General features: G+C 37.0%; 2 protein-coding genes across 2 annotated transcripts; one reads left to right on the forward strand and one right to left on the reverse strand.

Annotated features, from left to right (window-relative positions):
- The first annotated feature begins 6,276 nt into the window (after positions 1-6,276).
- On the forward strand, positions 6,277-7,334 carry LOC147543172 (bidirectional sugar transporter SWEET6a-like). The gene is made up of 2 exons (XM_086637953.1): positions 6,277-6,895; positions 7,025-7,334. Exons 1-2 carry the CDS (start codon positions 6,317-6,319, stop codon positions 7,163-7,165), a joined length of 720 nt encoding a protein of 239 aa, XP_086494079.1. The 5' UTR covers positions 6,277-6,316; the 3' UTR covers positions 7,166-7,334.
- An 801-nt stretch (positions 7,335-8,135) lies between these two features.
- Positions 8,136-12,335, reverse strand: LOC147543173 (uncharacterized). The gene is made up of 2 exons (XM_086637952.1): positions 12,074-12,335; positions 8,136-10,072 (listed from the first exon to the last, which is right to left on the reverse strand). The coding sequence occupies exon 2, from the start codon at positions 9,970-9,972 to the stop codon at positions 8,476-8,478; it is 1,497 nt and encodes a 498-aa protein (XP_086494078.1). The 5' UTR covers positions 9,973-10,072; positions 12,074-12,335; the 3' UTR covers positions 8,136-8,475.
- Between the last annotated feature and the right edge of the window lie 687 nt (positions 12,336-13,022).

Genomic DNA, 13,022 nt, shown 5'->3' on the forward strand with positions numbered 1-13,022 from the left:
TTTGTATATCCCGTGAAATTTGTTGACGGCTCCTTGTATGGTCCCCCAACGACATTGCAAGCCTTTTGCATTTCTTATCTCATCGTATGTACCCATGTTAACCTTCCAAACTTTAAAGATGCGATTGCACATTGTTTGACTCGTTTGATCCTTTCCGACAAATGCATCCATGGTGACATACAAATATGACTTTGTAAGTGCAATATCTTCATCTATTGTCCAACAACGACTGGAATTATTATTAATTCTTTTGGCTCCTTTAGAAGAAATAGCAGTTTGAGGATTCAAATTAGGTAACGAAGCGTTCAAAAGGCCTTGCAACAAACATCCATTACCATAAAACTTTTCAGCAGGAGGACAATATGGAGCAATTACACGATTCAAGGCAAAATGTGGTTGAAATTGATGTTGTGATGAGTTCAATTGATTTGAATTAAGAAACTGATTATAGAGGATAGTATGTGGTTGATGGTTCAAACTTGTGTTATGGTTTTCTCCATGAACATAATCGCTAACATTTAAACATTCATTCTCCTTACCGGATAGTTGAGACTCCGTGATGTTGTAGCCTTGTGAATCCATGGCCTTCTAAAATAATTGAATAATAAGTCAAAATGTTACATGATTAAGAACTTGGGTATGCAGAAACATCAAAAATACTTAAGTATGGCAAGAGAACAAGCTGATGTTTACGCCTATTGCTCATACATAAAGTGTTTGAAAAACCTTTCTTCAAGACTCATTACGTCTCGAAGCTTGTTAAAGAATGTGAGAATACCATCGAAGCAATATTCGTATTAATGGAGGAAGATAAAGAAGCAACAAGAAAAGAAAAGGATATTAGAAGTATAGAAGTTACATAGAGTTGCTGAAAAATATACTTGCTCCATTAGTGACAATGGAAGAGATGAAGACAACTAGACAAGTTCTATTGGTAATCAGTTTTCACTTTCTCCTGACTTTGGTAGAATCTAATTACCATAAGCAAAAGGCTAACCTAATCGAATTTTAGGGTGTCAAACATATTCAATTATCCTTTTTTATGCATAAATAACATTGATATCTCTCCACCTTTTGTATAACAAATTAATAAAACTAAAAGGTTGTTGATATTCATTTTTCATCTCAAACTAAACATGTATTCCAAAGTACTAAGAGGGAAATCACAAATGACAAAAAAAATCAACAAAAAGATGAACATATCCAGTACAAGAACAATCAAATACAAAACCAACCAAATTAAAATGTCAACAAAATCAGGGAAGAAGATCAAAGTACCTGAGATGATTCGCACTTAGAGATTAACAAGAAACTGAGATAAAAATCAAATTTCTTGCTTCAACAAGAAAACTCTAGCTACTTTATATTCTCCCTCTTGATAAAAAGCAAATAAGGGCAAAAAGTCTGAATAAACCCTAGAATAATCTTCTTGTAGACATCTACAAAGAATCCACAAGGAAAACTTATCAAAATCAATGCCTTTTATTGCAGATTTTGTTCCCTCTCACAAAATTTTGTTCTCCCGCCAAAAAAAAATTTGGGTTCTCCTCCCCGCCAAAGCACTGCTCGGTTTTTTCTTTTTGGGCGGGATTAGTTTATAGGTTTTAATTATTATTTTGTATAATTTTAAATTGGACAAAATAAATGCCACATAAGTAAAAGTATTATATTTAGAGTGTTGCATTGGAGAAACTTGTTAAATTGAGGATCTCTTAAGAGCCACCTAGGATGGAGAAACTTTAGAGATCCATTTTTGGCACTTGACACCTAGGAATTTTAGAGTTTTTGTTAAGTGTTGCATTGGATATGCTGTAAGTGTGAGTTTTGAAGTTTTTATGTTTGAGTATTTGATATTTAGGAGGGCTAATTCCGTTTTGGCCCCCGATTTGTGACCAACTCGCCGTTTTTACCCTAATAAGTGTCCGACAGTTCGATTTGGCCCCAAAGACCACTTTTCGGACAGTGCTGACATCATCAAGTCAAATTCAATACTTTTCTATACTCGAATTATCCCTCTGACCAAATCTTCTCTTTCCCACACCAAATCCAGAGATGTCAAATCCAAAAGGCTATTAAATGCTCTAAATCCTCCTTCCTAAGAAAATTACTTTCTTCTTTTATTTTATAAGTCAATCACCCTTCTCAACAAAAAAAAAGTCAATCACCCAACTCCAATTTTATTTAGCTTCTTTATCTTCTTCTTCACCAACAATAAGACCTCCATTAAAAAATTTATCAGCAAAAATCAACTTTCTTAGCTTCATCTTCATCTTTCTTAGCTTCTTCACAAGTAATAATAGTAATTTCACTAGTAAGTTACAGAAGGTGAATTTCTTACTGATCATAATGAAGAAACTTCTTCAATCCCTAGTAGTGGTAGTGGTTCATCATCAAGTCCATCCAAGAATCCAATCAGATGGAAATAGCTTTTTGGGTTGAAAAGAAATTCCAAGAAACCCAATAAAAAATTTCAACAAAAAAAAAGAAACCCAATAAAAATATTTCAAATGGGGAGAAATCTGGTGGGTCATCATCATAACTTGATGGTAAGAATCTTGATGACCAGGTAAGGAAAATGGGGGTAAATTTGATTAATTTGGTACTTTTCTTTTTGATGTTTATACAGGAAGTGAGTCAAAATGAAGGAGAGTTTAGATTTGGAAATGTGGATGCATGAAAAATCAAGATTGGAGGATATCATTACAAAGCGATTTTCGATGAGTTAGTTAAAAGCTAGTTTGTAGAGAGAAAAATGGGAGATTTTTTTAGGGCAAATGAGGTAAAATTGATTTTAAGCTAATTTTAGGTTAAGGGTTGTGGTAAATGGGTGTGATTTGATTTTGAGAGGAATCTTGAATTTATAAAGGTTGGCTATGAACATGCTAAGATAAAGAGGAATCTTGAATTTACTTGTTCTTTTTCTTTTTTTTTTGGGTTTGATGGTTAATTCAAAATCGATTTATAAAAAACACTAGATTATTGTAATAATTTAGATTCACCAGATTGTTCAAAAACTGTATGAAGAGGGGCAATTACTTTGTTAGTTGAAGAATGTGTTTGCTGATGGGTATAGGTTCTTCTGTTGTTACCACTTCCCAATTGTTCCTCTGCTTCCTGAAGCCATTAAAATTTGACTTCTAACTAGAGAGAGAGAAATTGTGAATTTTACATATAGAGAGAAAGTGCAACATAATAGCAAGATTTACATGAAATAAGTGAAATAAACCTCAAGAACAATATCTTTTTTTTCTTAAAGTCAAGAAACCTCAAAAAAGTTAGCTCAAAAAAGTTACCAAACCTGAAATAAGTGAAATAAACCTAAAAAAAGTTACCTAAGTAAGGTCTGGTTCGTCGCCAGATTTGGCGAGCTAACAGACCTTCAATGGTATGGTTCGCTGGTTTACCAGACCTTCTTTGGTCTGGTGAACCATACCTCCGGCGAAGACTACTTCGCCGGAGGTCTAGAGAGAGAAAAAAGGGAGAATGGAGGGAAATAGAGAGAAAGAAAGAGAGAGAGAGGGAAAGAAGAAGAGAGAGAGAAAGATGAAGGAGAGAGAGATGGAAGAACAAGAGAGAGAAAGTTCAATTTTTCTTTTTTTAATTTTGGAGGTCGCCGAAAAATTTGACCGGCCGGCGACCTTCAACGAGAAGATGATGAGGTGTCTAGTTTTGATGAGGTGGATGAGAGAGAGGGAAAGATATGGTATCTTAAGTGTTTTTATTTTGAATTTCATTTTGGCCCCTTAACTTTGTCCAAAATGATTGATTTTTTTTTTTGGAATTGGCCCATATCAAAAGAAGGCCAAATTTGAATTTCCAAATCTCTTTTATAACAAGGGCAATAATGGAAACAAAAGAGTTAACCACTAAAGTTAACTGACGGTGTTAACAAAAGGGAGCCATATTTGAATTTACAAAAAAAAAAGGGCCATAAAAGAAGTTGGTCACAAAGTAGGGGGCCAAATAGGAATTAACTCTTTTGCTAATGGGAAAGTATGCATATCTCTTTCCGACTTGGATTTCTCCACTTGCCAAGGGCCTGATGAGATCTCTTTTGCTAATGGGCAAGGTATGCATATCTTTCACAAAGGAAACTCCTATTTTTTAATCATAATCCAAAGTTCTTAACAATATCTTTCATGTTCCACGAGCCACTCACAATCTCCTCTCTATGCATAAGTTCAATAGTGATAACAATTATTCATTAACCTTTGATCCACATGGTTTTTATGTGGAGGATCTAGTTTCGATAGGGACAGATTATTCTTCAAGGACCCTCTGAAAATAGGTTTATTCGCTCAAGCTTCCATCGTCTCTCACCTTTTTCAAAACTTTTTATGCTCAATCCACCTCAACCGCATACGTGGCACAAACGTCTGGTCATCCATATTTTCAGTCTCTTCTCAAGATTAAACCCCTTTGTCATTTACAGATTATTCTTTTAAGTCTTTGTTTTTTTTGTTTAGATTGTCAATTAGGTCGAAATACTAAACTTTCGTTTACTATGTCGACTTTTATTGTTCCTAAGCTTCTCTTTTTGTTACATCTTGACATTTGGGGGTCTGCTTCAATTACGTCTGTAAGTGATTTCAAATATTATGTACATTAATATAGTTGATGAGTTATCTCAATATTGTTGGTGTTGATGTCAAAAAATGGTTTTCCGTTAATCAGTCTGATAATCGAGACTTGATGTATAACAACGTCTGTTATGATTGGATATTCCGTTTGGATGAATGATACTCCTTCTTCCCTCTTTGCTCCTTATTCCTTAGAAATCCGGGGAAAAAACTGCAAAAGGGTTTGGAAACCGCTCCGACGCTCAAGATAGTCAAGTTGCTTTTTGCAGTAAAAAGATCGAGTATTGAATGACCCTTTTGGAATGTATTGAACTTACTCAAAATGCCTTGAAGAATGCGATGTGGTGCCCTTTTATAGGCTGAATTGGACCGACTGTGATAGACGTTGTTAGACTACTGTTCGTAGTTAGGGTTTTCCTTTTGGTTTATCTCGTATCTAGGATAAATAGGAATTCATATGTTCAAGGATACTTCGCAAATATCCTGCCGAGGTAATAGATCTTCTAGGAGATGTTTCTTCCTTTGAGGCTCTTTCAAGTCCAAGTTGCTTAAACACTTAGGATCTTAACCGACTAAGATCTTTAGGAAGGTTCAGAATTAAGTCAATAAGCGTGTGGCGCGCTTCTGCCTCCCAGTTTAGGGCGTAAGGCATCGGCCTTGCTTACGTGGACCCCCCTTACTTCTTTGGAGAATTTCAGGCTGACCTGATTGTGTTTTAGGCGAAGTAGGGTTGGAGCTCCTTAGCTGATCTTTGCCAACCTCTCAAATCTTGGCGTAGGTGGCGGACCGTCGCAGGTCCAGCCGTTCTGTTGCCTTTAAGTCGGGTTGACCCACTGGTCCATATTCTTGACTAATTGACGTTGTTCAACGACTGAACATTTTGTGCATCATCAGTTGGCTTCTTCCAACTATGTCTCTATCACATTCAAACTAAAAATAAACTTGATCGTGCATCAAGGCTATTCGCACCGATGAAGGTTGTGAATTTATGCATTATGAACTTTCACCAAACAAATGGTGTAACCAAGAGCAAATTAACATCGCCATCTCCTTCATGTTGGTCTCTCTTAGTACTATTAGCTTGAGGATTTGTACACCACCAATTATCTCATTAACTTGTCTCCCGACCAAGTCACTTAATTTCATCAACTCTCTTGAACAACGGCCTCACATAGTTCGTGATTACTTATTAATTAAAATGGAAATTCGAACGATAAAATTGTAGAAATAGATTTTTTTTTATCAAATTGAAATAAAAATTACAAAATTGGGTCCAGTCCGCTGGGTTCAAATAGAAGTCAAGTCTAAACCAGGGATAAAACCCTGTTGGGTTCAATAAAATTGTACACTTAAAACATTTCGTTGGGTTCAATAAAATTGTACACTTAAAACATTTCTTTTTATATACAAATTTCTATAATTCCAATATGATCGTTCTTATGGATGAGTTTGATTTAAGTGGGAACTCTTGTGTATAAGCTTCCATCCTCATCCAAACCACCTCTCCCTAAACAGTGACCAAATAGGACTCTGAGAAGAACGGGTAGTTAGTTTGAGAGAGAAAACTGGTAGTATTAATTCTTCACAAACTAGGATTCAATTCTCTTATATCTATCTATTCCTATTCCCACTACAAAACCTCTCTCTCTCTCCCTATAAATACAACCCATCCCTCTCAATCTCTCCCTCCATCCAACAAACTCTTCACAAGTTCACATCACCACCAATTCATCAAGATGATTAGCACAAACTCCATTAGAAACATTATTGGTATTATTGGGAATGTCATCTCCTTCTTTCTATTTGCAGCTCCAGCACCTACTTTCTACAAGATTATCAAGAGAAAGTCAGTTGAGGAGTTCTCTCCCAACCCGTATTTGGCTACCATACTTAATTGTGTGTTATGGGTATATTACGGTCTCCCCATCGTACACCCACACAGCATTCTTGTCACCACCATTAATAGTGTTGGTTTCGTCATTGAGCTCATCTACATCATCATCTATTATCTCTACTCTAATAAGAAACAGAGATGTTATGTCCTTAAAGTCTTAGCTGTGGAAGCTTTCTTTTATGCTCTTGTCGTTGGTTTCACTCTTGGTTTGGATCACACTACAGATAAGAGAACTTTGATTGTTGGTATTTTCTGTCTAATATTCAACATATTAATGTACGCCATGCCTCTTGACATTATCCGCTTGGTTGTTCGAACTAAGAGCGTCGAATATATGCCCTTTTTCCTCTTACTTGCTAACTTTGTGAATGGTGGTATCTGGTTAACCTATGCTTTGCTCCGCTTTGATCTCTTCGTCACGGTAAGTCACCACTTCAACATAAACTAATTAATATATTCCTCAACTTTATTGTAATATTCAATAATCTCGTATATCGTATGTATTCTGACCATAATACATAGATAATTTGACATATTTTTTCTGTTGTAGATAAGTAATGGTTCGGGAGCAGTTCTTGGTGCAATCCAGCTAATAGTATATGCAATATATTATAAATCAACACCAAAACGAGTGGAGAACAAGCCAACCAATAATGTAGAACTGCCTTCAGTTGTACGTCCTGAAGTTTAGAAGATGCATGGACTTGATAGCTATTTTTGGTCTTTCATATACATATTATTCTTTTTATTTTTTATTTTTTTGAATTTTGAGTTAGATTTTAGCCTATTCGTTAAGTACAGTCATGATTAGTTCAGTTTAGTTTGATTTTGACAAAAAATATTATAAGATGTTCCTTCCATAATTTGGTTTATCCTAATCACTTTAATTATGTTAATTTTTGTTCGTTTATCTATTCGAGATTTCGAGTTACTTCACAAAATAAAGGTTAAGATGAGGGATTAAATCTTTAAACAACAAGTAATTAGGAAGTCATTCAGCATGAATGAAAAACTATCTTCTTTATTCTTAGGAAAAGAAACTGTTAATGAAAACAAATTACTAATCCAACAGGAGGCAAATCAATTTCACTAAAACTCCTACTAGATACAACTCAATTTTAAATATTAGCAGCCAATTCATGAGTCCCCAAATACTGCAACACTCAATCCAAAATCAATTTATTTCAGTTAGTTTCGGTTTAAGTCATTCTTCCTTCCGTCCCCGGAAGAACTTCCCCGGTGACCGGTCTGCCCTAAGCCAATTTGCACTCTTCCTTCACTGGTGACCGGGCCGCCCAACCCAATTTGCACGGGTATGGGCAGGTCAGGGCTAAGGGAAATGTTATATACACTTACCATTTCTACCTGCTACACTCACATCTTGCCCCCGGGGCCAGGGCTAATCCTGAATCAATAAATTTCAACATAGGCTAGGCCCCGCTTGGCCCACCAAGGCAGGCCTAGCCCGGGCCCTCGGCTCTAAGGTTGGCCCACCTCAAGGAGGCCTGCCCTGGCCTCCCCTTGACAAGCTTGATCTAGGTCGCTTAGCTCAGTTAACACGACTATACCCATCCAAGTTGGGTCTCCCTTTTTTACAAAAAAAAACTGGAAGTTGCTATCCTCATCTTAAACAACTAGAAGTTGCTCCACAATCAGAAAAATTTATGAACCAACGAAAATGGATTTAATTAAAATAAAATTACAAAAAGAAAAAGAAAGAACTACAGAAAAATAACCAGCTGAATAGATCACAAGGGCTCCCAGTACATATAATGGAAACCCTCACTTTGATACATCTTAAATTGCCAAGATGAGGAAAAAAAAATGAAAAGAAAAACAGGCACAAAAACTGGAACAGATATATAAAGAAAACACAGTGATGATGCGTCGGCTTTATAAAACAAAAACGAAAAAAGCTGATTTTGCAACATGGGTATGCGTCTGATTTTTGCTATCTAATACAAGTTAAACGTAGTAAACGTTCGAATACCTGATTGGTTATTAGCCACCAATGAAGTTGGGGATTAGGAATTTCCTCTTGCTTTCTTGTTCTTCATATAAAGTGACAGAATCTCTGACTTTGTAGATCAGTTCCTCGAGATCATTTACTCCAAAACTTCGATAATCTAAAGATTTCTTGTAACGCTGCTTGTACATTTCTTCAAAACTTCCCAATAGAATTTTACAGGAGCAACTCACTAAAAGCTCCTGAGTTTCCTGTCTGAATTGTTTGAGACGTTGCTTCAATTGGTTGGTTAGTCCCACATCTGCAACTTTCTCATCATCTGAAAACTCATCAGAAGAACAACCAGTTGCTGTACAAATATTGATATCTATAGTCTCCTCTTGAGATCCCTTCCCTCTCTTATCCTTCCTCGACAAACCTGATTGATTGCCATTTCCCACTTTTTCGTACCTATCTATAGAGTTTCGAAGATAGACGAATTTCTTTTGGCCTTTCCCTTCGACAGTTATTGTATCATCCATCTTCTTTAGTAGGTTTACCAGCTTAAAAGCACCGTACTCAGACACATATAAGGGCCGGCCAAAAGTTTTAATGTAGTCTGACGGAAGACGACCGAGAGGTAAAGATCCTCCTGATAGCTCAAGTAACTTAACCAACTGACCTTTCAGACCATTAATGTCTCCGGGTTGAACCCACATTGTTGGGTCTTCTTTTTCATCTGGCTCTCCTGAAACGTCATTTAACCCAGATGGGAGACTTCTTGACCGCGATGTCGGAATAGACGAAAGATTGAGATTGTTGTTGTATTCTGACAACGACTGTGAATTTCTCGAGTAGCAGTACATCTGGTTCAAGCTAGCTTGACTTTGATTCTCAGTATGGGATGCCCCTCGATACACAATTGCTTCTTCCTCAATTTGGGCCTCTGAATTTTCATTTATATGACGATATCCGGCACTCTCTGGGAGACCACGAGAGATACTGGTCTTAGGAGGTATGAATCCTTCTCCACGGGCCACACTAGGCCAATCCCACACAAATCTACCAGCATTACTTAGGGCAGATGAGACCCCCACACCAGCAGGGATAACGAGGATCACAGTATACCCACGTTGGCCGAGTATGTGCAAAGCTGGAGAAAAATCGACATCCCCAGAAATCAACAGAATAGAAGATGGTGGACGATTGTCAAGTGCGAAGAGAAACATGTCAACAAGGATGGCTTTATCAGCAGCATCTTTCCTTCCATTTGGAACATCTACGAGTTTTACTCCAGTTCTCTGACAACCCTCTCTAAGGCGTCTTGGGAAGGCATTAAAATCTCCGTAGGCAGAAAACATCGTAACAGCACCTTCAATTATGGGGTGAACCCGCAATGCCATTCTAATGTTACCAGCTACATCTTCAGGACGAACATCACTCGGGACAGGGCAATTCTCGATGTCCCATAAGATAGCAACAGGGCCCTGTGAAGAGGGTCTAGTTTGTTGTTGCTCCGTGGATGCCTGAGAAGGGCCCATGTTTGAGTCCATGGTATTTGATTTGCTGAAACTCGATGAAGATTCAGAAGACAGTATCGAAGAAGAGATATTTAGATTTGCTATTGCGACAAAGTAATGAAAGGTCAAATTTCTGCATATGTAAGAAACAATATCAGAACATAGTCGCGTGTATCACAAATGTCAAAAGGTTATCGAGAATTGTAAGATGACATGAATACTTTAAAATGACAACTTATTCTATATCGTTTCGAGGAGCAACAGAAGTCACAGACTGAAAGCACAGAAGTAGATATCTACAAGTACAACTATTTAGTCTCTAGTTTTTTTCCTTTTTGTGCTTTTGTTTGTCAAAATGATCATGTTATAATTCCAATGCTTAAGACTTATCGGATAATCAAAAGATCGATTTTGTATTTATTTGTGAATTCCTTTTACCCCATTCCAGCCAAAGGAACTTCCTGATTTCAACAACTGTAATCATTGGGAGCTACTCTAAAACTAAAATTGCCTTATCCATGCTTACGTACTACTATCTCTGTTTACCCCTCCTCCATGAATACCGCTATCTACAGTTCTGTGATTTCTGGGGAAATCACACGTTGATTGGACAAGACAAGTTACACTATATCGAACTTGGGGAGATCGGTTTTTTAAGTTACGAATCATGGTGCACGAAGTAGTATAACTCTCTTAGAAGGACATACTTGATAGTTGATACTACCATAATATTGCTCAAAACGCAATTTTAGCATGACCATATCGAAGGGCCTATCACAGTAGTTCATCAGCTTTTTGCACTGCAGGATCATTGTAAAGTAATTACATGAAACATACCAGCGGCATGCCATTATATGTCATCCATACGAAGCATCATGAAACATTGCAACTTTGTTTAAGGCTATGAGGATGAAACCTAAAGACCGTGATAAAGAAACCCCGTCCCAAAGACCATCAAATTACTACCTTTACGCCATTTAATACCATTTTATGCATATGCAAATAACTAAAAATTATATTTACCAAGTTCAAATGGCTACAAGGGTGGATGGTGCAGGTATGAGGATTATGGGATCATTTATATACTAAAATTTATATACTGACTGCAGCTATTGCTAGGTAAACTATATATCATAAATATTTTACACTTTAGGTGTGTAACTGGTGGTTTTCGGCTAATATAGTTAGTATATAGAGATGGACCTTAGACCCACGTCATGTTATCAACTCCGTAATACCTGTCGGCTGCTAGGACAACGGAAGTATGAAAAGATACTAAAGCACTATAATAGGTGAAGCATCTGCACTCAACAACCGAACCTCAAACTAGAAGATGAATGAAATTATGAAAGAACCTATATTACAGACAAGGGAAACAGAAACAAAAGCTTGGATGTATGAGACATCATTTCTAGTCTCCAGACCAACCTGGTACGTGGATCGCTCCGATATGAGTACCAGTACTAGATACGCTACCATGTGAGTACCGGATGTGCTAGGGCCATACCTTTTCCATATGCTACTTTTGTTGCAGAATGTTGTGGACAATTTTCCTAAACGATAAATACTATATATGATGCATATATAATAGATTGATCTACTCATAGACGTTCTATCTTGAATTTAATCTTAACTAGTTAACTACAAAATCTAGTACTAGTTACTACTAAAGTTGTCGAACCTTATACAAATCGGTTGATTAAGACTGAAGAAATCCGGTAGACCAAATTTGGAGTACTGGATTGTAAACCTACCCAGAAAGGGTAGGTGAATCCGGTAGAGTTAAACATAAAAAACCATGGGACCAGATGCTACTCCATCTCAATGAACAAAAATGGCTCTACAAAACAAATACCTCAACCCCATTCACTTCCAACTAAAAATTACAACTTTCTTTGGCAAAACTCAATTCCTTAATCTCCTATAATCAAAATCACCTACCCATGATAAGAAATCTCGAGAAACTAATAACCTAGTTCCTAAATTTATAATCTAAATTGTCATTATTGACAGTATAGCATAAAATCAGTTCCAATTTTGATTCATGAATGAAATAAAAGCAAGATGAGTTAAAGTTAATGAGAGTTTAAGGATTTCTATAAAGAAATCAACAAAGGGGGAAATTGGGACTTACCCACGACAAAAAATCAAGCTCGGAAATTGTAGAACTTCAATCAGATTTTGGGATTTTCGGATGAGTGTGAATTGATGAAATCAAAAGTTACTCACAAACCTTGCCGCCGAATACAAATCCTCCAAAATGCTTGCTTTCTTTTCTAAGAAATCCAAAAGATGGCACAGAAGAAGAATGGAAAGCCAACAAGGGTAGTTTAGTCAATTCGATTGCTGTCCACTGGCCTGTGGTACAGTGGTTACAGACCCCTTTAAGTCCATCCAGATTTATCCCATGTAATTTAGGCTATAAATAATGTTATAATTTGTCGGGTTTTAGGCCTCTTTGATATTGTGTTTTAGCCCTCTTTCATTCTTGGTTTAAATTAGGCGGTTATCGTGTTTATTCCATCTTCGTGATGTATCAATGCCTTATAACGACTAATGTAGATCGTATTCGAGTTCTCAAAAAGAAAAAATAAACGCCAAGATAGGCCAATTAGTAAGACATATATTCCAAAATTGTGAGGGTTTTATACGACTCATGATATTCATCCAAACCATCAAATCTTTCGGGCTTGTTGGGTGTCCGGCAGTCCAGGCTCAAGTTTACACTATCTAATAGGAGTGGGTTTTTAAGCGCGGCTCAAGACAAGGACGGAGTCAAGATCCATACCTAGGTTTCGTTAGCTAACAAAACCTCGGACTAAGGATTTAGATTGGGGAACATGCCATGAATATAAAAAGGGTCATTTCTCAAAGGGGCCCCTATTTTATGATCAGCTTCCCGTGTAGTCCCCTATTTTGTCGAAAATACTCAGATGACCTCCTTTTTCCGTTACCGTCAAATGTTCGTTAACTCTCACTCCTCCATCTCATCACCTCTCTATGCCACGTCATCTCTCTCGACACCTCATCATCTTCTCCGATAAGGTCGTCGGCCGACCAAAATGTCCATTAACTATTAATGG

Source organism: Eschscholzia californica, unplaced genomic scaffold (assembly GCF_041429995.1).
Source record: "Eschscholzia californica isolate CP2 unplaced genomic scaffold, dmEscCali1.0.p SCAF_4, whole genome shotgun sequence".
NCBI lineage: Eukaryota > Viridiplantae > Streptophyta > Magnoliopsida > Ranunculales > Papaveraceae > Eschscholzia > Eschscholzia californica.